Here is a 26588-nt window from a genome sequence, read left to right on the forward strand (position 1 = left end):
TCAATCCAACTTTCGCCTAATATACATGGGTATCCTATTACATGAATCAACGAATGATCCTGGAGTCTGGGGTTTGGTAGCTCGATCGCCTGGGTTGTGGCATTGGAGTCCTTGTCCGAAATGCTGGAGTCGATAAGTTGATCTCAGGAATCGACCCGTTGAAACTTTCGTCCAAGCCACTGTGCAAGATCCCCTGTGCTTCAGCAGAGCGTTCCAAGCCTTGTAATACCCTATTCCGCATCAAATCGTTTTCCCGAGCAGCATCCAATTCGGCAGCCTCAGCAGGCAGAAACTTCGGCTCTTCCGAATCTGTAGTAGCAAGATGTGTCAATATCGTTCGGTCAAACGTGTAATCTGGCCCGCCTCCGTTTGCAAAGTCTCCTAATCCAAGATCTTTCCACAACAGTTTCTTAGACCGCTTGTTGTTCCTGTTTAGACCTGGATTCAATCCATTGCCCACTTCCTGCAGCATATCATCATCTTCAGTTTCTGTATTAATCAGATGTTGGAGTATATTATCACTCGTGGCCCATTGCGTTTTGGGCAGCTCTATAACATCAAATGGCAGCGGGTCATTCACCCATTTTTCCATGAGTAGTACGTGAGAAGGATCACTCATGTGAATATGGCTAAACTGGAAATCCATGGGCATTCTTGTGAGCAGAGAAAGTGTCAGGTTTGTGTTGTCTCATATATTAAAAGTTGGAGATCTCAGATCACGCGCTTCACATAGGAAATAGTCGTGTACCACTCCACTCTCACAATCCGCAATTTTAAATTCTTAGGTTCCCTACAACAGCAGCTCCTTCTTCCATTTATTCGATCTTCAGCCTGAATATATCAATTGTTACAGCAAGAAATATCACTTCGATGAGAGTTTCTACCCTGCTTACCACAATCACAGTTTTGTTGAGTGTTGAAGCACGCAACGTTATTGACCTTGATCTGGCCGGATTTGCCGCTCATGATGTGGGAGTCGACAAAAGAGACGCTGAACCAAAAAATGTGATGGATATTGACTTGAGTCAGTTTCAATCCAAGAGGAACGTGGTTGACTTGCCGAAATTAAAGAAGAGGGGAGAACAAATTCTCAAGATGGAGCAACTTGTGGTTCCCAACAATGAAGAGGAGTTCACGATTCTGCCAGAACAAGATTTGGCTTTATCGACCGCGCTTTCGCAGATTCCTGGCATATCTATTTTTGCCCAGTATATTCGTGACAGTGTTGATCTGTACAAAAAATGCGACATGGCAACAACCGAGGACTCTGAAAAGGCTGGTCAGTTGATCATTTTTGCTCCATCCGACATTGCCATTGAAGCTTTGGACTCTAAACCATGGTCCTGGCCTCAAAAAGTGACTGAGTACAACAACAAGAAGGACGAGATAACAAATGCCAACATTCAGCATTTTGTGGAGTCTCATGTTGTCCTTACCGAGTCCATGAGCTCCTTTGAGAACGGTGCTGCTGGAGTGGTGTTCTCTTCTTTGAATGGAAACAAAATCCAGCTCGCACTCGACTCGGAAGGTTTCAAGGTGTCCCTTCCCAGCATCGATGAGTGGACACCTGTCAAGAGGATTGAGCTGGTGAAGAATGGTGCGTTGATCATCATCGATAAGACTCTGGACTGGCCCGACCGAGCTTAGATTGCAATATAGGACTTCCGCAGCCTGGTATGGTGTTTTTATGTTTTTACGGTATTATTTTCTATGTTATTTCGGTGATTCATTGCTTGGTTTATCATTCAATTGTAAGGAACGAACGGCTGGCTAGTAGCCTGGCCTAGTAATGGGGCGTGCACACTCTAATTCTCAGAGCGTAAATGTAAACAACGCGCACTTCCGTGCTTGACATATAGATTGAGTATCACCAAGTCTGTAATCAAAGTCAAGTCGGGCTATGTCAATGCCAATAGACGCCGAAGCATTGTATGCTGCTGTCTCCGGATATGGTGAGTATTTTTTGAGGATGACTTGAGCCTGCGAGTCCCAAACACCGAGATCTGGACTAACGAACTAACCTTCTATCAAGATACCTCTCACTGTCTGCAGCTCTTGAGTGATCTTAAAGCTCACATAAAACGGGATTTTGTAAATCTAGAGTTTGTGCCAAGATACTTTGAGGCGCTTTCGTTGGCCAGCAATTCTCCAGATGCAAACATCAACAGCACCGCCTTCACATGTACTAGCCATTTGATCAAACGAGTCACTATGCAAGACCCTTCCATACTAAAAATTGTGGATTATCTGGTGATACCAACATTATTATCGAAACTGGATGATTCCAAGCAAATCATGGCAAGGAAGTCTCTGCTGACTTACTGGGAATTCTGTCCTCATGAAACTGAACTGATTCTGAAAGACTCTGGCCTGACCCACGAGAACCATACAATACGCAAGGAATGCTTGTCGTTACTTTCTGAGATTATCAGGTCAGGAAAGACGATTCAGTTCAAACCGCTTTTGCGTGTGGTTGTTGGGATGCTTGATATTCCCGGCCTTGGGATACCTAGTGCTGATCTGCTTACCGCCTTCTATTTGAAGGGAACGTCTTCAAGAATAGCAAGACAGGACCTTCTGAAGGAATTGAATAGTCAGAGCATCTCCGAGCGAACGGCGATAAACGTTTTATTTCAGATAGATGCTCGTTTGGTGGAGGAGTACAAATTCTCGAAGGAGATCAAGCATGAAGCTCCAGCAGAACAGAGTCAGTTTGTCAATGCTGGTGCAGTCAGAGTTAGTGCCAGAGCCACCGGCGAACGCCATGCACAAGAACGAACAAAAGCGAAGCCTGTACTGGCCAGTGTGCGCAAAGCAGCTGCTACCGCCATCCACGCCCCGAGAACTGCACCCACCAAAGAGACTCCTATTGTGCATTCAGTACCAAAAACCAGAATTTCCAACTCGCAGGCCCTAAACGAGTTGCTGGACTCAGTTAGTGGCTATGAGATGGAGAACATCGAACCTGTTCACCTTTACTCTACGGATGCTCTTCGTGACGAAATCGAAGGCATGTACAAGGTATTCGAGGGCAAAGAAAGTGAGCATAACTGGGAAGCTAGAGAGAAAAATATCATCCGGCTACGAAGGGTGGTTCGTGGTCAATTGATAGAAACGGATCCTCGAGGTGTTGCTATGTGTTTCAGAAGTCTGTGCGAACAGATCGGAAAAGCCGTTGGATCTTTGAGGACAACTCTTTCAAGCCACGGCTGCCAGCTGGTGAAAGAGGCCTGCATTTTCATAGGCGAGTATTTCGACAGCACTACTGTGGAGTTTCTGGCCATGCCATTGGTAAAACTTTCGTCGGCAAGGAAGAGCATCTCCCATCACAATGCGCACGTTGGGATGTGCGGATTACTGGTCCACACTCATTTCAACATGAGGGTAGTGACTCAAGTTCACAACGCTTCTTTGGACAAGAATATGCAGCCCAGAGCGTACGCAGCAACCTGGTTTCAAATTTTGCTACTGAAAAATATGGATGATAAGGCCTTACTGGTATCCTCAGGAACTCTGGATTTCATTGAGAAGTCTGTTGCTAAGGGAGTTTCGGATCCAGCACCAGCTGTTAGAGAGAGTATGAGAATAACATTTTGGACTCTTCACTCTGGATGGCCACATCTGGCGGAAAAGATCATGTCGAAGTGTGATAATAATTCCAAGAAGGCTTTGGAGAGAGCAAGAAACACTAGTATTGCCATGAGAAGTACATCTGATTCCAGGGCAGGATCTCGTCCTTCAAGCAGTTTGTTAATCAAAAGGTCCACTAGTGGAACGGCACCGGTGACGGGTGCAACAAGAACTTTCAGTAATGGTCTTGCTTCTGCATCTCTGACTGCTCGCCGTACAATGTCCGGAAACAGAATGGCGTCCAACCCCAAGAAACCAGCAGAGGGTGGTACGGTCAGATGTGCTTCGCAAGAGAAGCCAAAGCCAACTCTAGTCGCTCCGGTAGCCCAAAGTGCGACACTGATGCCTGATATTGTCGCGAAAGTGCCCACGTCTTCAGCTGGAGCGGAGTCAACCCAAGAACGCCCATCCTCACATCAGGAAGATCTTCCACGAGATGATGCCTCTGTGATATTCGACTATTTCACAGACAAAGATAAAGCCAAGCAGAGTGAAGGAATTGACATGCTAATTTCTTTGATTCGAAACAAGGAAGACCTTGATGACAAATTCATGCAAAGCTTTAAAGAGACCTTGAGTGATATTTCGCTGGCTAGCCCTGAGTTGTTATCATCTCTAATATCGTTGGAGCTGCTTCCAAAGACCTGCAGACTTTTTTTTGCCAACGATCTTATACGTATAGCTGCTTTGAAATATGGAAATGATACCCAAGATGAATCTGCAGCAGCAGATATTTTGGTCGATTCGATTCCTACAGAGGACTTATGCTTTGCTTTGATCGAAACATTGTCATGTGCCGCAGATGTATCGAAAGTTCAAAATCCTCATATCTCCTTGCAGTTTTTCAAGCATCGTCAGCTGTTTGCACTGTTCTCAATCCAAACCTTGAGCATCCTATTTGGAAAGCTTCCCGTCTTGGAGTACTTGATGACGGACACCATCGAAGCGTTATTGAGCTGTTGGTATCTACTCGCGGACACCAAGATTGATCTTTTATCGCTTTTAAGCTTAATAAAGTTTAAAAACGAGGTGGTATTCAACCGGGGCTTGAATAGCTGTGACCCTGCTGTTAAATCATCGGTGTGTGCTGAACTTGGTTTGATCGCTAACGAGCAAGAAGAGGAACCTGAAGCCTTATACCAGGATACCACTCAAGGGTTTGGCCGTATAGAGATGACCATGATCAGACCTGGCAAAAGCATACTCGGGTTGGACCCCGGCCAAGTCACAAACTCAGATATGACCATGATTCTTCCAAATTTGAAGAACAGGACCAAGCCTTTCTCTGCTCGACCATCTTTCCTAGAAGAAACTGCAGAAAATCCGCCTCGTGATTCAAGCGATGTCGAGGGTGTCAATGATCATGGTGTTGATGACGCTTTTCATCAGGTTGCTAATACTGGGTACGATGAGGATGTAGAGATGCCTACGAAAGAACAGCTTGAACATCCGTCGACTCCACAACGGTCACATGCTATTGACACAGAAAACCTCATCAACACAATGGAGAAGGTGAGACTGTCTCCGAAGGTCGAAAGGCTTCAGGACTTCAAAAACGTGAAGCTGTTTCCATCGCCTGAAGCAGCGAAAGACGTTGAACACATAATAAACCAAAGTGACCCGTTTTCGCTGGTGACAAGTTCTAGGGGCTCGGATGCTATTCAAGTTTACGAAGACAAAGCAGAAGAACTTGACTCATGGTCTGGGTTACAGGGCCAGATTTCAGGTTACCTGAACAAACGCAGTCCTCATATCCACCACATCATCACAGAGGGCAACTATATGGATGTTTCCGATCTGAACGTGGAGGAGAAGCTTGAAGCAGTGTTGACTATCAGGCAAACCTTGGGGAATGATCACGCCGAGAGGATTTGGTTGTTGCTCTTAGCCCTTTCGTCAAACAACTCTTCAGACGAGCTTTCGCTTGCAATTGAGGAGACAGTCGAGTCTTTGGTTGAAACGAGCAGCACGTTGGTTTTCCAAAAGTCCATCGAGGTTGTATCCAATGTCCACGATGTGGCTTCCCTCAACTTTGTTTTGAACTCTTTGATGCTTACTCTTGAAAAGGCTTCAAACGTTACTGTTGACCAAGCCAACATGGTCGACGCAAAGGTTTTCGACTATCTCAGTCACCCAGGGGCTCGTGTAAGAAGAGTGACGATCGGGATATACGCCCATTTAATGGCAGTCTTCACAGGCTATACTCGCCGCACTGGAAAATCCGTTGCAAATCACCCGCATACCGACCTGGACATCTTCAAGAAGTTCTCACCACCTCAACTGAAACTTGTGGAGTTTTACTCGGAGAAGGTGTAATTAAAATTCGTCGAATAGCTCCATAATGTCGTTTGGCTTCAGAGCATCGTTACCAGTCGCATGAAAGATCGTTATTGTTGTTTTGTTTTGAAAGAAATATTCTATATACAGTAACATGCATTCTTCCCTAAAAGTAAACCTCACCCTCGTCCACATACAATGGCTCCTTTCTCTCTGGATCGCTGGGCACTCTCTCGTTCAATGGCCTGTAAAGATAGTGGGCTTTCAAAGCGTTCACGGCACCTCTCATGGTGGCCTCTCTGATCGAAGAGCCCTGGCCTTCACCCAGCAGAGAATCTCCACTGAAAACACCAACCACGTAAACGGGGGCCACAGAGTGTCTTCCGGTTTCTGCCATCAATTTGGAGACGGGAGCAGGAAGGTTGTTCCTTCTCAACAGTCTGAGCAACATTCTTTGGGGCTGCTCAAACTTCAGCATGCTCTCCACATCAACCTTGCGCGACAGAATGTATTCATCTATGAACTTTTTGGCGGCAGATTCTCCCTTGTGAAGGTACACACCTCCGATAATGGACCTGACTGCAAATTTGTAGGCAACGTCCTCGGTTATGCCTTCTTTGCCGTAATGTTTCACCCCACTTTCTGGCTTCGAAATGGCGCTGTCAAATCTCAGCTTACCGAAAGAGGTCTCTAACGTTTCGCCAGAAAGATACTTGTCTATGGGACTCTTCGACTCCACCTCAATACCAAACAACCTACCAACACTGCTCAGAGACTCGGTACCGACGTACGCGTTCACGGCTTTCGAGAACACAGCAATGGGTAGTCTTGGATATTTCGTTATCATATTTTCTGTGACATGGTACTTCACCAGCCTCTTTCCTACCTGGGAGAGACTGCTGTTGGATGCGTGCTGGCCATCTTTCGTATCGCAGGTGAGGGCTCTGGCCAGAGTAGCCAGTGGAAAGTCTTGGCCCAGATTCAATCTTGCGTGCAGGGCAATTAAAGAGGGCGACAGCTTAGCCTCCTCCTCTGTTATCGTTTTCAGGCGCGAATCGTTCTGGAACAGAGAAATAAACCGGGGCTCCTTCTCCTGAGTGTACAGGTCTGTCGAGATCGTTGGAGAGTAGGGCTCCGTCAAGGTTTTGAAAAACCTGACCGAAGTACGCGGGATCACCCTAACCATACCTCTATGCGACGCCATTGTAAATCCAGCAAAAATATCACACGGAACGGTACAATATTCTCGATAAAAATTGGTGTTAGCTAAAATCTTCTGTGATCAGGTATAGCACACACCGAAAAAATTGATGTTGAAGAAATATGCCCGGGCCAGATGGATGGGGTTACCCGGCCCAGACAGTCTCATCTTCTCTGGAGTACTTCGTTGCCAATCAGAATCAAGTCTTTACAGCTTACACAGGCTATTGCTATCATCACAGACAACGGATAATATTACAAAATGGTAAGTCACAGTAACACAAAGGGCGTTTGATAATACTACGGAATAATTTTTACTAACGGAATTGTCAACTAGGCTGGTCATCACAATCCTTGGACCCCAGACGTAAGCGATACAACATACACATCCCAAGCTTTGGAAATACTAACTTAGAATCTTTTCAGTGGGTGAAACCACCATCAGGAGGATGGAACCACACTCCTAAGAACTGGAAGAGAAATACCGCGTTTGTTCTGGCGGGATATGCTCTCTCCATCGTTGCCCTCTACCGTATTGGTGAAGCTGGAACTTTCAACCCAAAGGAGAAGTACGGTGCTGACACTGTGAAAAGATGGAACGAGGCTGCAACGAAGGGAAATGCTGCCAGGAAAGCTGCTGAAGAAAAATAAGCATTGTTCTATTTATACACCATTATGAAAAACACGAAGAATTCTATGTGGGCACAATAGTAGAGGCCACCTCAACAGGTGTGGAGTCAAGAAGGTGATAAAATCACTAGTAAGGACATAAGACATATGAAGGTACACCGATAAGCGCTCTTACCGTAAAAGCATACAATTGGCCTTCGTAGACGTAAGGTACATATTGGCGTACAGGCACCTAGTACAAATACACTTTCGCATTTGGGTTCTCTCCCGTCACCTTTCTCAAGAACTCGATTGTCTCTGGAATCTCCCAAACCGTTTGCTTCTTTGAATCCAGATACGAGGAGTCACAAACTATGCATGCGATCTCAGTGCTCGATATGGGCGGGTCTTCATGCGAGAGAACCTTGAGCATTCTGCCTGGAGTTCCGGCAAGAATTCTGGAGTCTGTCTTGCGTAAAATATCCAAATCAGCCTGAAGCTTGTTCTTGTTGATTATTTTCAGCGAAGAATTGGGCAGAGCTTTTGTGGCTCTGTATATGTCGCAGGCCCGTAAGGCAGACATCGAGACTACCACTATGTATTTCTTGGTCTCTTCCTTCGATGTCTTTGATTTCTTTGCCTTCTTCTTTTTCTCCACTGGAATAAACCTTTCCAAAAATTCGTTGAGGAAAGAACTCAAATTTTCTGGTGTCCGTGGCTTGTCAAAATCTCCGGTGCCTTTAAACACGGTCTTGCTAAGATAGAGCTCACCTAGCTCTAAAGCAGAAAGATCTTTGTTCTGCTTTCTGATCCGAGATGCCAGAAAATCTGCAATGATCTCAGGAGTGGCCGTGGCAAGCTTCTGCTTCTCCTCGACATCTTGCTCCATCTTCATCTTCTTCTTGTTCACGAGTTTTTCGTTGGTTCTCTTCCTTTTCTTTGGCTGTTCTTCAGTATCCTCCTTCACCTTTGTTTCCTCAATCTCCACCGGCACAGTCTCGCCCCCATCAGAACTGTAGTCCACTTGGTAATCAAGACCATCGTCTAACTCGTCCACAGCAGTCGTCATTGTATATTGCAGATGCAGATGCTACAGGAACACAATCAGATTATTGTGGAGATATTGAAATTTGATATTGAAAAAAAATTGCACCAGCCGAGATGGGCGGCGGTGCAGAAGGCGGTGCAGATGGGCAGTGTTGTTTTTGTAGGGATGCTTGAATCTTTTGGTGTACTTGTTCCATATCAAGCCAGGGAATACTGGCAAAAGCGCGTCGTTTCAATGGAAGACCCCAAATCTGATGGCTCTTTGGGATCTATATCAGGTGTAAGTGATTTTTACGTGAAAGTTTGATGGAAGTTAAACCAGGGGACTAACATGCTTACTCTCTTCATAGCTTGAAGATGCCCTTAGTGATGATCAATTCAACCCGTCAACTCCAAAAGTTTCTTCGAAGAGGCCATCGTTAACAGCGACGCCCGTCAGAACTACACCAGCGAGAACATACAAAAAGACACCGGTGCGAACACCGAGATCGGCCAGCAGACTACCTGCAACACCATATGCAAGACATGCGATGCACGAGGCCAAACCCAGACAAAGGACCGAGAGGCGAGACCTCAGAGGCGATATCGTCAATCCGTTGATACAACTGCGAGCTTTGAGCAGGACAATGAGGCAGGAGCGGTTGGACGAAAAACGACAGAAACAGTTAAACGAAGAGAAGGCCCTGACCCATTTGAACGAGCAAGTTGTTTCGCAAACGGTGACACCTCAACAGCCTGAGCATCAGACCATTATCACATCTCGAAGGAATGCAGAACTTGAGCCTTCCTTACCGGAGTTGGAAGCACAGGAAGAGATCATTAATGAGTTCGATAGCTTTGCAGATGTTGGTCCACCCGAGTTTTCTGATTTGGAGGACCAAAGAGAGCGCGGACCTCGAATGAGTATTACAGGTGAGGAGTTCAACAGTGATGGAAACATTGCCATTCCAGAGGGAATAATACGACAAGAGGGCGATTTTTCAATGCTGGAGATGGATTTTGAGTATGACAATAGGCTCTCCAATGCGTTCAGCGAGGGCTCCAGAATGAGCATTTCCAGAGACTTCTCCAAAAGAATGATACCCAGCTCGAATCTCAAACGAAAATCTTCCAAGCCAGCCGAATTTGAGATACCGCTTTCCTCTTTGCGCGCATTAGCCAAACAGACACTCCAGAAGAAGCACCTGTCTGCTGAGGCCCTCCGTCACCTTTCTGAGATCGGAATGGAGTTTTTCGAACAACAGGTAGAGGATTTGCAGGCGTACGCCCAACATGCTGGTCATAAGGCGATCGACCACAACGATGCTCTTCTGCTCATGAAAAGAGCCAAGTTGAGGGATGACGATGTTTCGGATCCGTTCTGCATAGCCACGCAGTTTTTGAGCATGGACGAGATCACCACTCTGGAAAACTTTGTTTACAAAGACAGAATAACCAAAGTAGCCAAGGATAAGAAGAAGAAATCATCCATTGACTACGACAGCTCTGTGAGTGGTGCCACCATGAATGACGATAATGATGATGAATAACAGCCATGTGATGGCGATGACGAATAACTTTATTCCTATGTACAAATTATCCTTATATTTATGCTATTATTTATAACGCATTTTTGTGCTCTATATCGTAATGTCATGCATGTGCTGCTGCATAATCTTCTCCTCTATGAGCGATGAAGAGGATGTTTGCTTCTGCGCAAGCTTGGAAAGACGATACAGTTCGAAAACTGACGAAGGAGTAATCCCCTGAATTCTTCTGGCCTGGCCTATAGTACGTGGCTGAATGGTGTTGAGCAAGCTTTGAGCCTCGCTACTGAAGCATGAGAGACCGGTGTAATCCATAGGAGGAAGAATGATGTTTTCGTCTGCCTGAAAAGCTGCCACATAAGCTCTCTCTCTTTTGAGAAATCCCTCATACTTGCCATCAACAGTTAGCTTGAACAAAACTCTTCTGGAAAGACCAGTCAGATCATACGGAATTTTCGTAGCTAATGACTCTGCATCGATGTTATCGAATCGCAGGATTTCAAACGCAGATTTCTTTTTGCCGTCTTGGGCTACTTTGAAGCCCAATTTTCTCCAGTCATAACTTCCAAGATTGAAATCTTTCAAAAACTTGAGACTTTCTTCATATTGCTTTTTTTCTTTCGAGAAAAGTTCCCAACGTGAGTCGCTAACACACCCGGCTCTTCTTCCCATTTCGGTGAGTCTTAAATCAGCGTTATCTGGCCTCAAACTGACTCTAAATTCGGACCTGGAGGTGAACATACGATATGGTTCCTCAACTCCCTTGGTAATTAGATCGTCTATCAAAACACCCGTGAGACCGTCAGCTCTTGTCAGAATTAGAGGATCCTTCTGCAGCTTAGAAAGACCTGCATTGATTCCTGCAATGCAGCCCTGCGCGGCCGCTTCTTCATAGCCAGTAGTGCCATTAATTTGTCCGGCCAAGAATAATCCGTCTATTAGTTTGGTCTCGAGAGTTTGTTTTAATTCCTTCGGATCCACATAATCGTACTCAACACCGTAGCCTGGCTGCAGCATCTCCACATTCTCCAGCCCACGAATCAGCTTGAGCATCTGCAGCTGGATGTCTGCTGGCATAGTACACGAAATGCCATTTGGATAAACGATATCAGTATCAAGTCCCTCTGGCTCGAGCCACACTTGATGTTCTTCCTTATCATGGAAACGGATCATCTTGGACTCAATTGACGGACAGTAACGGGGTCCCTTTACCGTTTCTCTTATGTGAATGGACTTATCGAGATTGGCAAGAATCAAATCACGCATCTCCTTCGTCGTTCTTGTTAAATGGCACAGCACTTGGTCTTTAATAGTGACATCATCGTTCATGAACGACATTGGGTGTGGGGGATCGTCACCCTTCTGAGGGGAAAGATTCGTGTAATCTATGCTCTTAGAACTGATTCTGGGAGGTGTTCCTGTTTTCAATCTGCCCAGCCTGAATCCAGCATCGGCTAGAGTTTTGCTGAGTCCGAAAGTTGCGTCTTCACCTATCCTTCCAGCAGGATATGCGGTCAGTCCTATGTGGATTTCACCTCCCAGAAATGTCCCAGTCGTGATAACCACCTTTTCAGCCTTGAGAACGTTGCCGTCATCAAGAATGACGCCGCAAACTCTACCGTACTTCCTCCCATCGAAGTCTTCTGAATTGGATGGTTCTATGATCAGATCTTCAACTTTCCCCTTCAGCACGTTTAAATTTGGGTAGTCGAAAATCTCTTTTTGCATAGCGTTCAGATACAACTCTCTGTCTATCTGAGCTCTATGGCCCCACACCGCAGGTCCTTTTGACGAGTTCAGCACCTTGAATTGGATCCCGGCCTGGTCAGTAATCCTACCTGACACTCCATCCAAAGCGTCCACCTCTTTCAACAAGGTACCCTTGCCAATACCTCCCATAGATGGGTTGCATGAACAGGTACCAATTTTCGTGAGATCAGGTGTCACCAAGGTAGTCTTCACACCGGTCCTTGCAGATCCAGAAGCGGCTTCTATTCCTGCATGCCCGGCTCCGATGACTATGACATTGTGACTGGGACTGTCCTTTAGGGCGGCTGACAAATCTGCCGTAATATATATCGACCGCTTGAAAACGCTCGGGCTCCGCCGTATGTACCTGAAATTCCTAAACATGGGGTAGGTGGGAGATTTGGAAAGTCGGCTTGTGGTAGAAACTGAAAAGTTTAGTCAAGCTTGATAAAGTATGGAGATATATATTGCGTAAGGGCTACTAACCTAAGACGAATTAGAATAACTAGACTACGGTTACAGAGCTAAACCACAACTACAACGCACTGAAGGCGTAAATAATGTGATTATTTGTCATTATTCAATTCTGAATTATTGAAATGTATCCTCCAATCAAAAAAAGAGTATAAATAAGTTCTGGTCGGTTGAAACACTGTTCAAACTGCATCCAAACTGCGTTGGTTACTCTGTCTGTTCATCTTGCTGAATAACTATGTTTGTTCATTTGGCTTATGCGCTGTTTCTCTTCTGAGCATCGATCTGCTTGAAAGTCTCCCATTTGGAATCCTGCGTTGGCATCTTGAGTAGCCCTTGCTTGAAGTCTCTGATTCCGTCTCTGATTCCCCATCCGTAAGCACGGTCCGCTTGCCAGAAAGCAAAACCACCATAAATAATACTGGCAGCTATTGGCTGCGATACCAGGAAGAAGACCAGGTATGCAGGTCTGAATGTGACTAAATATGCCATGGCTGAGGTTGTATCGTTAAAAGTAACAGAGAATCACACAAATGTTAGTGCTTACGTCTGAGATTGAAGCGAGGCAATTGGCTCGAGAAGAAGGGGTTACCCGGATAACACCCCTTGCTGGGGTCGTGCACCCAACTCTGGAATACACACGACCATCCGGACGTTTACAACAATTTGTTTCACTGCTTCAGGAAACATCGGGGAAGAACAATAATACTCCAGTATCTCCCACAGTTTCAATGATGTCTGCGACGATACCCCAGCACGATCAACAGTTCTCGGAGCAATTTTATCCGCCGCCACTTGAGCATTCGCAGTATGCTTCGCTGGATTCTCAGAACTCTACACTTTCACAGGCTCTAGCACTCAACAAGGATGTCAATTCACAGGATCCTTCTCATTCTGCAGTGCAAAGTCAGGTCACTTCACAGCATCAGCAGGCTGCGCCGGCAGCTGACCAGCCCTACTACGTGAATGCAAAACAATACCACCGTATATTAAAGAGGAGGATTGCTCGGGCCAAGCTCGAGGAATCGCTCAAGATCGCCAGAGGACGCAAACCATATCTCCACGAATCGAGGCACAAACATGCCATGAGGCGGCCAAGAGGCCAGGGTGGAAGATTCTTGACTGCTGCTGAAATTGCAGAGCTGGAAAGGAAGAAAAAACTGGAGGAGTTGGGAGGCCCTCAAGAAGAGGACGATTCAGACGTCAAGTCAACCAAGCTTGAGATTGAACAGTAGGACCCGTGAGCCCACTGACGACCTCAATGAAGTCTTGATTGATGAAGAGTGAATAAAAAAAACAATTTTCAACCCACTAGGTTTTGACTTATAAACCTCGAGTCCTCTCAATCGACTCATCACCCATCACGACTTATAATAGAGCACAAAAGATGAAATGACCAACATGTTTGATTATAATGTCACTGTTTCCACTTATTTGAGTATTTTTTTTGTCTTTTTTGGCCCATGCCTTTGTTGCTTTTCCGATTCCACGTTTCAATGTCTTCGTCTGTATTCTCGTTTCTGTTTCCTTCATTTCTGTCCGTTTGTCAAACTTATATAAGTGTTTCCAATAACGATCTGTTACGTCAATACATTACATTTTATTTTGGCTATTTGAAAACGTCAATCACTAGTTGCGTGTTCACGTCTTCTAGACGGAAAGATCCAGGAACGCAGACTGGGCTTCTGGACTCATTTGGGCAACCGCAGAGTTCAAAGCTCCGGTTTCGGCATTGAACTTGGCCAACTTGGACTTGAAGGCATGCACCATCAACTCTTTGGTGGTGATCTTTGGAGCTGGATCGTACGGTCTTGGGGATATGATGTTCAGCTTGCTGAAACTGGAGCCAAACGAGACCTCCTCTAAATCGGCTTCCAAAAGCACAGTGTCGTCATTGTCGTATCCCTTGATGGAGTCACTAACTATTAGCTTGAGAAGGTTTTCAAGAATTGGGGCAAACTTGCCAAAGTATTTGCCCTGTGGTGTGAACTGGGCAGATTCACAGATCATGTTCACTAAACCCAGGATCAAAATTTTTCTGTCCAACAGGTTGTTGAACTTGGTTGACGACGGGATCACAAAGTTGTTCAGTATTTGCTCGAAAATACCGTTCTGAACCTGGTCAATCAGATCAATGGCAAATACAGAGTTGATGGGGTTGACACAGATAGAGCTGTCTGTATTGCTGTTCATGGAACTCAATAGCGATAGGAAGATGGTAAATCTCTTCACGTACTTCTCGGTTCTAGAAACTTGCAAACGTTGTAGCAATATCATGGCAATCTCACCAATGTACGGTTTGAGCTGGTCCAATGGAACGTGGAACAAAATGGTTTCCAAAAACTCAAACCCATAATTGTCATAAACCTTTGAAGAAATGAGCTTCTGGAAAACTCCCAGAATTGGAGTCAGGTTTCCAGCAAAACTGGATGGAGATTGCACTAAAATAGCCTGCAGCAATCTGGTAATGGCCGGGATGTTACCGCGGAATTCCCAAACCGTTGGAGAAACTAACGGTTTGATCAACTGGACGTAAGTATCAGGTATAGCGTTTGATCTGGGGTAGATTTCCAGCAGATATGCCAGTATTTGGAAAGAATATGGGATGAACTCATTGACCTCTTGCGACAAGATGGCCAATGAGTATGGGAGAGTGATCTCAATGAACTCCTTGACATGGCCTGCAGAGTTGAACTTGATCAGTCCGGCAATGGACTCGAATGTGTAATGACTGAAACGAGGGTTCGATGGGTTCTTGGAGATCACCTCAACGATTTGAAGCAACTGGCTGATCAACTGCAGCGAAAACTCGGCAATGGTTTCCTCGGCTGTAAGTATGACCCTCATCACACACTTCATCAGGAACTCGTTCTCAGCAAGCTTCTCAGGCGTATCGCTCTTCTTGAAGATGAGTCTAAAAAGACTGGTTAGCAAGTCGTGCGAAATGGCTGGGTTGATATCTGTCTTGGTGAAAAGATAGGTCTTATTGTTTCGCAAGCTCAGAATCTTCTCGATCGTGATGGCAGTGTATGTGTATACAACGTAATCGTTGCTTTGAAAGTGAGCAGATAGTAGAGGGAAAGCCTCAATCAACTGGGCCTTGGTCAGCTGGTTTCTGAAGGTGTAGACGAACTTGATGGCATCGACCTTGAGAATCGGATGAACAACGTTGCTCACAAGATCGGGAGCTACGTTATGCGTGAAGAACTGAACAACGTCAACCAACAAGTTGACAGAAGAGACTCCTGATGTTGTCACCAGACCCTTGGTAGCCACCGCACCAAACAGATACAGTGAAATGTCCTTGGCCCTCCAGTTTGAAGGATCGGCACGGAAAGCCTCAAGATAGTGATCAATGTACCCCATCATGACCGAGGTAACCGTTTTCTCGTTAGTTTCTTTCAGAGCCCTCAGGAAATCAACAGCAGCCCTTCTACGGGTATCGGAGTCAGATCCATCTAGATCACGTCTAGTGTACTCAATTGGATCATCTTCAAAAAGCTCTTCATCAGACTCCCTCAGCGTAATGTTTGGGAGGATGATATTCTCTGTGATCTCCTTCAAAGCCTCAGGAGAGTGGAACACAGTGGCTCTTGTCTCCACAGAGGCTATAGCAGTCATGAAGGTGAGGGCTTTGGAAACCAGTGTGTCGTATTTTTGCTCCAAACCAGTGCCTGTAAGGAGATTCCAGATCGTCTGCGTGAATTGAGGAACCAGCGGATCAAACACTTCGCCATATCTCGTGGAGTACAGCTGAACCAACTCACAGATGGTGGTCTTCACCAACGTGATGATGTCCACTTCGGTCTCATCCGTATCCTGCAAAGCGGAATTGCTGTATTCCAGATACTTGTGCATTATGGCCATACCTTCTTCCATGTGGTCTTCGAAAAACTCGGGAATATCCTGACAATTCAAGTCGTAGTAGATCTTGACCAGAAGCAACATGTTGTCAAACAGCACCTTGAGGGCCTTCTGATCTCCAGAATGAGTGGATATCATGTGATCCACTTGCTTGAGCAAAGCCAGGAATGAATCCGAAAACTTGTCCAGCACAAACTTGATTTCGGTGAAAAGTTCATCCGAACGAAACAACGGTCTCCATCTCTTAAAGATGGAATGGGCAACCTTTAGAACACCCTTGTTAGTAACCATATCCTCGGGACTAAGCTTAGCCAAAAGCTCGTCAATGAGCTCAGGCCACAAGTTGGGGAACTCAGACTCGGCAATGAGCGAAACGGCCTCTCCTATTTGCACCTGCAAAGAGTCCGGGAGTTGGATCATGAGTCCAACAATCTCAGCCTTGATTAGCCTGACATCATCACCACTTATAAGATAGTTTCCGTTTTCGTCAATCCACTTGTTCTTAATAAAATTTTTGAAGAAAAGAGATCCTGCGAGTCGCGTGCTCTTGTCTGCCGACGGATCAGCCACTATCTTCAGTAGCGTGAGGGCAAACCCAGGCTGCGATTCCAGCTGACGCAACTGTTGCTCGGCGTGTTTGGCAGTGGCACCTTGAATAGAAAGCCCCAGAAGCTGGGAAACTGCTGTGACCTCTGACATGGATGTGAGTCTTGGGAATAGTACTTTTGTGCAGCTATTATGATTGTCCAGTGAGACGTGGTGGTTCAACTGGCGATGGTGGTGAAACTCAGGTACGCAAATTGAATCTCGACTGATATCCGTCTATTAATATGTGCAAGCGCTTCAAATTCAACCACGGCTGATATTAGTCAACCAGATGACAAACACTGGATTATAATCTCGGAATCAAAGGACAGCCTCGTGGAGTTGGTAAGCTGAAAAGTTAAGAGTGATCTGTCGTTCGTCCACCAAATCATTTTTTTCAGCTTCCGGATTCGGAAATGACCAAAACATTGGAGATGAAATATTCACTGGAAGAGAGTCGTAGCTCCACCGAAATCAATGCTTAAATTTGGGTTTAGAAGACTATGGGTAAAATGCCTATGTATCGAATGAGCTAGCTAATATATATAGAGATCGCTTCCGAAGAGTGTTACCTCAAAACACTCTCACTTATTAAGCTGCTACTGGTGAACGAGACCCCCAGATCAGCAGCATTATTGCTCATGGAGGTCTTGGAAACCGGAGCCAAAACCTTCAAACACCTCACGTGGGTATCTTTTCCATTTTGGTGATTGGACAGAAACACAATTTTGAGATAAAAACATTTCAGTAAATTATCGTGACGAATCCCCTCGAAGACAATGTGTTCCCAGCCAGAAGGTTCCACGAACTCGGAGGTTTTGACCTCCGCCAAATCATGTTCGCCGCTACCGGCAAAAACCGTGATTTGCAAGGGGGTATAACTTTCATCAGACTTGTAGTCCATGAACAAAGAAAGCCTTTCTATGCTGATCTTCTTGGTAAAGTGAATCTCAATGAAATGCGGCTGCAGCGCGTCGCTTTGCCAATACGAAAATGGATTATCCTCTCGTAGCTCTTTGATTCCACAACCCTGTTTGAACGAGGAAACCGACCAATGTGCCAGGTTTCCAATGTCGACCAATCCCCATGATTCAATTGTGTTCAGGCCTGGATAGTTAGCAATGTACTGTTGGATTGAAAGTCAGGAACCCAGGAAGCAAAAGCTTTAAATACTTACCGTTTTCAAATGCAACATTAATTCGGTCATCAGCATCAGCATCATATTCCACCTCGACATCGTCTCCGTCAATCTCGTCGTCTTCGTAGTCCTCCTCACTGTTGATGTGCTCAGATGACCCAAGATAGCTCGCATCTAACCTAGACGCGTCTAGGCGGGTATCGCCCTCGGTGCTTTCAATATCGTCTCTGGAGTCCATTTCGGAATCCTGCCACGATTCAGACATCTGAGAAGATTAACTAATGGAATTGGGCGGTTGATTAGCCGCCAGAAAGTCAATCTTATCCACTTAAACTGCGATGGATGTGAAAAGAGCTCAGCGCTTGGGGCCCATCGCGTTCTTAGCGCGCGGCTTTCGGACCCTATATAGATTGATCTATGACGTTCACTATGGTGTGTAAATCTACGCTTCGTTTATGCTTATTGTACAGTTATGACGATGAATATATAAGTCGTAATATCTGAGTCACTATATTTCAACTTCGGTGAGTTTGGTTGGCTCTTCCTCAGGTGCTTCCTCAGATTCTTGCTGACTTTGAGTTGCCTCCTGCGAGGATTCTGAAGCCTCAGATTCGGCTGGCACTTCAGCTGGCACCTCGGCTGGTACTTCGACACTTGCCTCAGTTGGTTCCTCGGTATGAGATGGCTCTGATATCTGATCATCAGTTGGCTCTTCAACGGGAATTTCAACAGATTGTTCCTCTTCCTTTGGTGCCACCTCAGCAGGCTGCACCGTCTCAGACTCCTCTTCCGACTTCCCCTTTTCAGCTTGCGGTTCCTGATTAATCTTTGGTTCCGTCTCTGCCACCTTAGTATCCTCCTCAACATAATGATTATCCGTCTCATCCTCCAAAACCACGTCGGTGGCTGCAACAGTATCCTTAGACATGGCATGGGGATTGGATCTCCTTGCCAAGTTGGGAGACGATGAAGATGGTGTGATAATTGTCTCTCTTGGGAGAGAAACCTTTGAATCAGACATGCTGCTTCTGTAAGGGGTATTCACAGGCTGTTTGCTCTTCTTTCTTGCAGCGGCCCTCAGAGGAGCCAGAGTTCTGTGAACCAGAACGTCAAAGTAGTTCACTGTCCGGTTGTTCTCAACGTAGGAAAGATCCTCATCTTCAGAGTCGATGTTGAACTTGCCCTCTTCCAGATCTTCCACCAAGTTCAGCAGAAACTCTGTCCAACAGGATGCGACAACGTATTTGGTGTCGAAGTCTCTGCCAAATAAAATAATCTGACCCCATCTACCACTAGGACCCGGGGCGAGATCAACGGCAATATTGTTACCCACAAAATCCTTCACCAATGTAATCCAACTTTTGTTAACGTAAGTCTCTTGTATGCATCCATGTGGCACCGATTTCTGGTGTCCCAGAAAGCCAGACCGAGCACTGTTTCTGCCAGTTCTGGCCTTATTCAAAGTGCTGCTACTTCCATTTTCTTGCAGAGTGAAACCCTTAGCCTCCTGAGCTTCGAGCTTGGTGGCCACCTTTCTCCAGGTTTTCACCTCTTCCACGACTTCCTCAAGATTGAGCAAAGGCATGCCATACACAATACCTCTGTTCTTTCCGACACGCATTTGACCATCGTGTATCTGATAACTTTCACGAACGTCCAGAGGCAGGGATAATCCAAGATCGCTTTCGACCTCGTTCAAATCGTCGGAAGTCGCTGGGCCTTCCAGATCATCACCGAGTTCCGGAAATTCACGGTCAAGCCACGCATCGAGTCTGTCCCAAATGGTGGCTAGAGAAGGCATGGGTGGTCTTCCATTGATATACTCTTGGAGCTGGACATCGCCGCTTGCGTTGTTGTGTAGTTGGGATCTCAAACCCGGTCTGTATTGGACTGGAGCAACGGAAATGGATGAACGAGCAGATAAAGAGGTATTTGAGGTGTTGTCCATCATAGTTAGGCCCAAACTAGATCCATTTGGTAATCCACCGGTGGGACCCGTAGGACTCGAGCCTTGTTCAATGGAAGCATGCTTTGCCGCCGAGTCGTATGACGCGTAGTGGTCGTTGGTTGTCACAGAGTATATAAAGCTCTGGACTGACTTTTGGATATTCCCAAATATGCCGCCCACCATTCTGAGAATACTTGTTCAAGTAGGCTACTGGAAACGAGTGCACAGGTTTAGGTTTTACTCAGGAGAACGGTCAACATAAACTTGGATCAGGACGAGATCTGGCGATTCAGTTGCAATGCATACACTGGGAGTGTGGTAACCATAAACAAGCTAATTGATTGACGCACATCCTTATCTTGATTGCCGCCTGGGTTGGCTGTGGGGCCCTTGAAGCTTTGTTCTCAAGAGATTTCAACCTTTAAAGTTGGGGGTAGAAAATACCAATGAGCGAGTACGATCTTCCCATTCCGGGAAAGTACAAGCATCGTCTTCCACAGTGGTCTGATGCTACGAGGGAGCTAGTAAGTGAAAATTTGGGGTTTAGAAGGCTTCTGGGTACTAACAGAGGTAGGATGTTGAGGTAAGTCTAGCCTTGGATGACAAAAAAACCAGTTGAATTTTGTTGTACAATTGAGCATTTACTGATTACAATAGTCCAACCTTTTAACGGCAATTTTAGCCGGAGGTGCCGCAGCAGTGGTACAGACCACGGCCACCTGTAAGTTGCTCCGGGTGCAAGAAATCATTAAGTTTAGCACTAACATTACCAGATCCGTTCGAGTACTTCAAGACTCTTTCACAGATACGAAGAGCTCCTCATGGTATATCTACGTTCCGGTTAATCCCCAGTGCACGCACATATTTCACGGGATGCTACGGACTATGCTTGGGCAATTCTATCAAAGCCTTTTCGCGGTTTCTAGTTTTCAACTCATTTTCAAAGATCATGGCAAACGACCATGGGAAGACGACAGCTCCTCGTGTGGTTATTGCCGGAATTATGACCGGGTTGATTGAGACGTTTTGGGTGATTCCGTTCGAGAATATCAAAGTGACCATGGTGCAGAACTCATTGATAAAGATGCGAGACGGGCTCGTACCGGCCCCAGAGAGCACACGGACTCGCAGAGATCTTCAGATTGTGAGAAATGTGGTAGCAAAAACTTCCGCCGGAGTGAGTGCTGATTCACCTGTCAAGAACAAGACCAGAGTGCCTGCTACCACATTTGCTGCTGCCTTCCGTGAGATCTACGAAATCAGAGGATATCGTGGGTTTTTCCAGGGAAGCTTTGTCACATGTTTGCGTCAAGGATTAAACGGGGCTGTTTGGTTTTCTACATTTGCTTCTTTGAGACAGGCAATCAACCCAGCTGGATCTATTGAAGAGATGACGCCTCTGTACACGACATGGATGGGATTGGTTTCTTCAGCTGCCGTGATTGTGTTCACACAGCCCGTAGATGTTGCTAAAACTCGAATGCAATCGCACGACTATGGTGTTCTGTATAAGAACACTGTTCAATGCATTCTAAAAACGGCAGTCGAGGAAGGGTTCTTCAAGCTGTGGACTGGATGGTTTCCTCGGTTCATTAAAGTCTCCGCGAGCGGGACCATCACAATATGGGTTTACGATTATGTAGAGCCGGAAGTTCGCAAAGCGATGACAGAGAATCCGTTTTCAGCCCAATAAGGAGGGAACGTATAAGAGAGGCTGATGAAGGTGAGTGGCTCCTCAGGTCATTACTCCAAACACGAGTTTACGCACACAGATACACTAGTTGATAATTATTTTTTTTCACTAAAACCATAACAGATTCAATAAAAAGACACTATTATTAAGCACATTCAAAATAGGGGGAAAAATTCGCTGAAAGGTGGACAGAGCATCAAATGATAGCTTCTGGGGTAGAAATATAGCTTTGATGAACAAAAATACTCCTAAGACTCCCAAAGACAGTCTATTTGTTGGAAAGCTCCTTGACAATCTCTGGAGTGACTCCCTCGGCAATGGAACTGCTCCAGTTACGAGATCTCTCGAAACCATTGGAACCGGTCTGGTAATCCACGAAAGCCTGATAGATCTTCTCTTTCGAGCACTCCACAAAAGGTCCGTGTTGGACAATTGGCTGGTCCATAATTTGGCCTCCAATCAGCACAAAATCAGCTGGTTCGGTGGAATCAGCAGGAACCTCACCGACAACAGCGTTTCCATCACGCTTGAAAAATACAGAATGATATTGGGGATAAACCTTACCGTTAATCTTGATGTTACCGCTCATCAGGTACAAGAAGGTGGCATGATCAGAGGAGACTGGCTGTTCAAACGTTCCACCTGGGAGAACGGTGTAGTGGTAGTAATCCACTGGTGTATAGGCAAGGTCCTGAACAGACTTGACTCCATAGGATTCACCTGAAATGACCTTGACAGTGACCTTGTCATCTGGCTTAGCAATTGGAATCTCAGCAGCCTTCAGGTCGCGATATCTTGGTTCACACGACTTGAGGTTTCTGGGCAAATCAACCCACAGTTGCATTCCCACATTGGAAGACCCGTCGGGCTGCGGAACAGGCATCTCTGAATGAACGATTCCACGACCAGCAGTCATGAACTGGAGGTCACCAGGGTTGAGGATTCCCTTGGATCCGGTAAAGTCCTCGTGGGCCATCTGACCATTAATCATATAGGTAATGGTCTCTTGGCCTCTGTGAGGATGGTCTGGAAATCCGTTCAACCCAGAGGAGTTGAAGTGGTCAAGCATCAGGAAGGGAGTAAAGTGACGCATTTCGTAGGTTCCAATGGAACGACGAACACGAGCACCAGCTCCCTCACTTTGCTCCTGGGCATAAACAGCCTTGAGGGTCGATCTGGGTGTTAGGCCGGTAGACATCGATGAGTATAGACGCTTAACTATTGAAGACTTTATCTTGGGATAGAGGTGAGCCACGAGGACGACAACGATGAGTGTGAACAGGAATCTCTTTGAGAAAAAAAATGTTTGCATAACACAGGCAGAAACAAGCAGCCTATTTATGGTTTTTGAAGAAGCAACAAAATCTTAGTAATGTCGGAAGAGAAGGAACTGGAAAAATTGGATGTCGTCTATCCTATAAATCGCGGGCGCAGTGCGGCGTGGTTTAGAGCCCAAACAACGAATCAGCGATTACTTAGAGGTGATTAAGCAATGACTAATGGGCTGTGCACGCCCCGTTCATATGAAATGCGGCTCGTACGGATGAAAAAAAATGTATTCCAAGGATCCGGCTGACTCCGGATGTGGTTTAAAAAAAGTATTTCTTTTGAACCTATTATGAGAAAAAAGCCGGGGTCAGGAAAGCTTGGAATTTTACGAAGTGACCGGAAACTATTTTGAGATAGGAAATGTCTAATAATGTTGTTAGAGATGAAGGCAAGAGGACTTACGGCTGTGACAAATCGGAGACCCTCGGAGCTTGAAAAATGTGTTTTTATAGGAGATTTGAACCACCTGAAGGGCACCCGCATACTGTGTGTTTCCTTGGAAATATCATATTCCATTCTCGTGTGACTCTTTTGGGAGACTATCGAAACATCGTCTCATGATCGTGCGTCTAGCAAACGCAGCGCATGACGTGCATGGAAGTCATGCGGCTGGGAAAGATCCTAATGCATTCTAAAGTTTCTTTTTATTTCTCTGTATTATGTCACGAATATACTGCTGGTTTATTCGTATTCAGCATTTAGTAAAGACCCTCGGTGTTGGTAACCACGCACCCCGGCTGAGCCTCGCCCCTCGCAACCAGCTCACCAATGGTGAAAACGGTCTCGCCCTCTTTCTCAAGATTGGCGATAACCTGAGCAACGTTCTCTCTCTTCACAATAGCCACCATTCCGACACCCAAATTCAAAGTCTTCAAAATGTCCGGAATTGGTACATTTCCAGTCTTTCCGAGCCATTTGAATACCTCAGGAACCTCCCAGGTGTTAATGTCGATAACAGCGCTCAGGTGCTTGGGCAAAGCACGAGGAACATTCTCAACAAGTCCTCCGCCTGTGATATGAGAAAGACCAAGGATCAATTTTTGCTTTATGGAAGGCAACAATTGTTTCACGTATATCCTCGTTGGAATCAAAAATTCTTCACCAATGGTAGATTCTGGGTTCCATGGCGCAGAGTCGGTGTATTCGAACTCGGTGCTTTCGATGATCTTACGCACCAACGAAAACCCGTTAGAGTGCGTTCCGTTGGACTTGAGACCCAGAAGAACATCGCCAACAGCCATTTCATCCAATTTTGGTAGCATTTCCGATTTGAGAACGGCTCCAACAGCAGTTCCATTGGTGTCGTAATGACCTGGAGCATACATACCAGGCATCTCGGATGTTTCACCTCCAACGAGAGCGCATCCGGCGATTCTGCAACCAGCAGCAACTCCCTCAACAAACTTGGCTGCTACTTCGATGTCAAGTTTTCCACTGGCGAAATAATCCAAGAACATGAGCGATTCCGCTCCTTGCACAATTAGGTCGTTCACGTTCATTGCCACAAGATCAATACCAACTGTGTTGTGAATATCGAGAATTTGGGCGATACGAAGTTTGGTACCTACTCCGTCAGTGGCAGCCACCAAAAGTGTTTCGTCAATGTCTGCATAGCCAGCAGCCTTGAGGTCGAAAAGACCACCAAACCCACCGATCTCGGAATCGGCTCCAGAACGGGCAGTGGACTTCACCAATTTCTTGATGTTGTCAACGAGTTGATTCCCGTTGTCGACAGATACCCCAGCATCTGCATAGGTGATAGAAACCTGGTTTGCCGCCTTGCTACGGAAAGCGCGGTGTGCGATATCGGTACGGTTGTACTTGCCCTTGAACGAAACATGATCCACACCCGAGTAGGCCTTGGAAACAGCCTCTTCTAGACTCGAAGCAATGGCAGTGGCAGCTATCACACGGCCTCCAGAAGTCACGACTTGTCCGTCGGCATTCTTGGAGGTTCCTGCGTGGAACACGAAGGTCTCTTCTGGAAGTGGCTCAGTAACAGTGATGATATCGCCCTTAGCGTAATCACCCGGATATCCTCCGGCTGCCATTACAACCGTCGTGGAAAATTTGGATAAATCCACGTCGAACTCAACTGAGTCTAGTCTGTGCTCGGCGGCAGCAAGCAAGATCTCAAACAGATCGGACTTAAGCAGCGGCAAAACGGTCTGTGTTTCTGGATCTCCAAAACGAACATTATACTCCAGAACCTTTGGTTCACCAGATGGTGCCACCATAATTCCAACAAAGAGGCATCCAACCATTGGATATCCCTCTTTACGCATACCATCCACCGTGGGCTGGAGGATTGTCTCTCTGATCTGCTGCAACAGCTTGGGCGTTCCAATAGGAGCTGGCGCGTAGGCGCCCATTCCTCCTGTATTTAAGCCGGTATCACCATTACCAATGCGCTTGTGATCTTGAGCTGGGGGTAAATCCAAAATGGTATATCCATCCGAGATACAGAGGATCGAGAGCTCGTCTCCCTCGAGGAACTCTTCGATAACCACCTCGTCTCCGGCGGAACCAAAATGGCGATCCACCATAATCTCTTTTATGGCTTCAAAAGCCTCTTCCTTGTTTGCTGGGATCAAGACACCCTTTCCAGCAGCAATTCCCGAAGCTTTGATGACCAGATTGTGGTTGGACTTTTCAATGTAACTCTTGGCAGCCTCGTAGTCCGTGAAGTTCTGAAAATCCGCAGTTGGGATGTCATATTTCTTCATGAAATCCTTTGAGAAGGTTTTGGATCCTTCCATGCGGGCTGCCTTCGCAGAGGGGCCGAAAACTGGAATTCCCACCTTACTGAAGAAGGTGGAGATGCCGTCCACTAGAGGCTGCTCTGGACCGGGCACAACCAGACCAATTTCGTGGGCAACAGCAAACTTGACAAGCTCAGGAAAGTCAGATGGGCTCGAGCCGATAGCGACATTTTGGACACGCTCTCCACGAGAAGTTCCACCATTTCCAGGAGCGACATAAATCGTCCCAACACGGCTTGATTGTGAGAGCTTCCACGCCAGGGCGTGTTCTCTGCCACCATTGCCGACGATAAGCACATTTATTGGTTGAGACATCTTTGGGATCAACTTTGAACAGCTGAGAGGCTAATCTGGAAAACTGTGAGAAGTTGAGTTCAACCGATTAACATTTAAAGTGCACACATTTGTGATCAAATTTTTTGTAAAGGTCATTATCATCAGCAATTTGACAAATTTGCCGGCACACACCAATTGACTCTGTTATCTTGCACAGCCAGATGTGCACCGCCACATCTTCTCGCCAAAACGATATTCCTTCCCTCTAAAACTGGAACCACTTCTATAACCGGGAGCTAGGTTTTTTCTCCTTGGCTCTTTCACTGTGGCCAACGTATCCCTCGTTGACTTTTGCTACTTTACCTCTCTCACATCAACAATTATAAACAACAAGTTAAAAAGAGTTTCCGGAATTCTGTTTCCTATTTGAATCCGAAGGCCTGCGTTTTCAGCAATTTTAAGCCGCTCCTACTTCGTCAAA

General features: G+C 46.0%; 16 protein-coding genes across 16 annotated transcripts, besides 2 other annotated features; 6 read left to right on the forward strand and 10 right to left on the reverse strand.

Moving 5' to 3' along the window:
• Positions 1–46: 46 nt before the first annotated feature.
• KUCA_T00003284001 (uncharacterized protein) lies at positions 47–652 on the reverse strand (the record flags this gene model as incomplete). Its single annotated transcript, XM_022601683.1, has 1 exon — positions 47–652. The coding sequence occupies one exon, from the start codon at positions 650–652 to the stop codon at positions 47–49; it is 606 nt and encodes a 201-aa protein (XP_022459302.1).
• A 218-nt stretch (positions 653–870) lies between these two features.
• Positions 871–1647, forward strand: KUCA_T00003285001 (uncharacterized protein; the record flags this gene model as incomplete). The annotated part of the gene is made up of 1 exon (XM_022601684.1): positions 871–1647. One exon carries the CDS (start codon positions 871–873, stop codon positions 1645–1647), a length of 777 nt encoding a protein of 258 aa, XP_022459303.1.
• A 40-nt stretch (positions 1648–1687) lies between these two features.
• Positions 1688–1751: a sequence feature (Short protein (KUCA_T00003286001, CDK27308.1) was converted to a misc_feature.).
• Positions 1752–1865: 114 nt separating this feature from the next.
• Positions 1866–1882: a sequence feature (Short protein (KUCA_T00003286001, CDK27308.1) was converted to a misc_feature.).
• Positions 1883–1900: 18 nt separating this feature from the next.
• On the forward strand, positions 1901–5946 carry KUCA_T00003287001 (uncharacterized protein; the record flags this gene model as incomplete). The annotated part of the gene is made up of 2 exons (XM_022601687.1): positions 1901–1952; positions 2033–5946. 2 exons carry the CDS (start codon positions 1901–1903, stop codon positions 5944–5946), a joined length of 3966 nt encoding a protein of 1321 aa, XP_022459304.1.
• Positions 5947–6073: 127 nt separating this feature from the next.
• Positions 6074–7111, reverse strand: KUCA_T00003288001 (uncharacterized protein; the record flags this gene model as incomplete). The annotated part of the gene is made up of 1 exon (XM_022601688.1): positions 6074–7111. One exon carries the CDS (start codon positions 7109–7111, stop codon positions 6074–6076), a length of 1038 nt encoding a protein of 345 aa, XP_022459305.1.
• A 119-nt stretch (positions 7112–7230) lies between these two features.
• KUCA_T00003289001 (uncharacterized protein) lies at positions 7231–7758 on the forward strand (the record flags this gene model as incomplete). The annotated part of the gene is made up of 2 exons (XM_022601689.1): positions 7231–7372; positions 7445–7758. 2 exons carry the CDS (start codon positions 7231–7233, stop codon positions 7756–7758), a joined length of 456 nt encoding a protein of 151 aa, XP_022459306.1.
• A 211-nt stretch (positions 7759–7969) lies between these two features.
• Positions 7970–8785, reverse strand: KUCA_T00003290001 (uncharacterized protein; the record flags this gene model as incomplete). The annotated part of the gene is made up of 1 exon (XM_022601690.1): positions 7970–8785. The coding sequence occupies one exon, from the start codon at positions 8783–8785 to the stop codon at positions 7970–7972; it is 816 nt and encodes a 271-aa protein (XP_022459307.1).
• Positions 8786–8998: 213 nt separating this feature from the next.
• KUCA_T00003291001 (uncharacterized protein) lies at positions 8999–10292 on the forward strand (the record flags this gene model as incomplete). Its single annotated transcript, XM_022601691.1, has 2 exons — positions 8999–9043; positions 9114–10292. The coding sequence occupies 2 exons, from the start codon at positions 8999–9001 to the stop codon at positions 10290–10292; spliced, it is 1224 nt and encodes a 407-aa protein (XP_022459308.1).
• A 90-nt stretch (positions 10293–10382) lies between these two features.
• On the reverse strand, positions 10383–12422 carry KUCA_T00003292001 (uncharacterized protein; the record flags this gene model as incomplete). Its single annotated transcript, XM_022601692.1, has 1 exon — positions 10383–12422. The coding sequence occupies one exon, from the start codon at positions 12420–12422 to the stop codon at positions 10383–10385; it is 2040 nt and encodes a 679-aa protein (XP_022459309.1).
• Positions 12423–12767: 345 nt separating this feature from the next.
• On the reverse strand, positions 12768–13004 carry KUCA_T00003293001 (uncharacterized protein; the record flags this gene model as incomplete). The annotated part of the gene is made up of 1 exon (XM_022601693.1): positions 12768–13004. One exon carries the CDS (start codon positions 13002–13004, stop codon positions 12768–12770), a length of 237 nt encoding a protein of 78 aa, XP_022459310.1.
• Positions 13005–13243: 239 nt separating this feature from the next.
• Positions 13244–13747, forward strand: KUCA_T00003294001 (uncharacterized protein; the record flags this gene model as incomplete). Its single annotated transcript, XM_022601694.1, has 1 exon — positions 13244–13747. The coding sequence occupies one exon, from the start codon at positions 13244–13246 to the stop codon at positions 13745–13747; it is 504 nt and encodes a 167-aa protein (XP_022459311.1).
• Positions 13748–14162: 415 nt separating this feature from the next.
• On the reverse strand, positions 14163–17075 carry KUCA_T00003295001 (uncharacterized protein; the record flags this gene model as incomplete). The annotated part of the gene is made up of 1 exon (XM_022601695.1): positions 14163–17075. One exon carries the CDS (start codon positions 17073–17075, stop codon positions 14163–14165), a length of 2913 nt encoding a protein of 970 aa, XP_022459312.1.
• Positions 17076–17529: 454 nt separating this feature from the next.
• KUCA_T00003296001 (uncharacterized protein) lies at positions 17530–18364 on the reverse strand (the record flags this gene model as incomplete). Its single annotated transcript, XM_022601696.1, has 2 exons — positions 17530–18068; positions 18139–18364. The coding sequence occupies 2 exons, from the start codon at positions 18362–18364 to the stop codon at positions 17530–17532; spliced, it is 765 nt and encodes a 254-aa protein (XP_022459313.1).
• A 243-nt stretch (positions 18365–18607) lies between these two features.
• Positions 18608–20230, reverse strand: KUCA_T00003297001 (uncharacterized protein; the record flags this gene model as incomplete). The annotated part of the gene is made up of 1 exon (XM_022601698.1): positions 18608–20230. One exon carries the CDS (start codon positions 20228–20230, stop codon positions 18608–18610), a length of 1623 nt encoding a protein of 540 aa, XP_022459314.1.
• A 263-nt stretch (positions 20231–20493) lies between these two features.
• Positions 20494–21740, forward strand: KUCA_T00003298001 (uncharacterized protein; the record flags this gene model as incomplete). Its single annotated transcript, XM_022601699.1, has 2 exons — positions 20494–20571; positions 20853–21740. The coding sequence occupies 2 exons, from the start codon at positions 20494–20496 to the stop codon at positions 21738–21740; spliced, it is 966 nt and encodes a 321-aa protein (XP_022459315.1).
• Positions 21741–22008: 268 nt separating this feature from the next.
• On the reverse strand, positions 22009–23052 carry KUCA_T00003299001 (uncharacterized protein; the record flags this gene model as incomplete). Its single annotated transcript, XM_022601700.1, has 1 exon — positions 22009–23052. One exon carries the CDS (start codon positions 23050–23052, stop codon positions 22009–22011), a length of 1044 nt encoding a protein of 347 aa, XP_022459316.1.
• Positions 23053–23767: 715 nt separating this feature from the next.
• On the reverse strand, positions 23768–26146 carry KUCA_T00003300001 (uncharacterized protein; the record flags this gene model as incomplete). The annotated part of the gene is made up of 1 exon (XM_022601701.1): positions 23768–26146. One exon carries the CDS (start codon positions 26144–26146, stop codon positions 23768–23770), a length of 2379 nt encoding a protein of 792 aa, XP_022459317.1.
• Positions 26147–26588: the final 442 nt, after the last annotated feature.

Source organism: Kuraishia capsulata, genomic scaffold (genome assembly GCF_000576695.1).
Source record: "Kuraishia capsulata CBS 1993 genomic scaffold, Kuraishia_capsulata_scaffold_4, whole genome shotgun sequence".
Classification (NCBI taxonomy): Eukaryota; Fungi; Ascomycota; class Pichiomycetes; order Pichiales; family Pichiaceae; genus Kuraishia; species Kuraishia capsulata.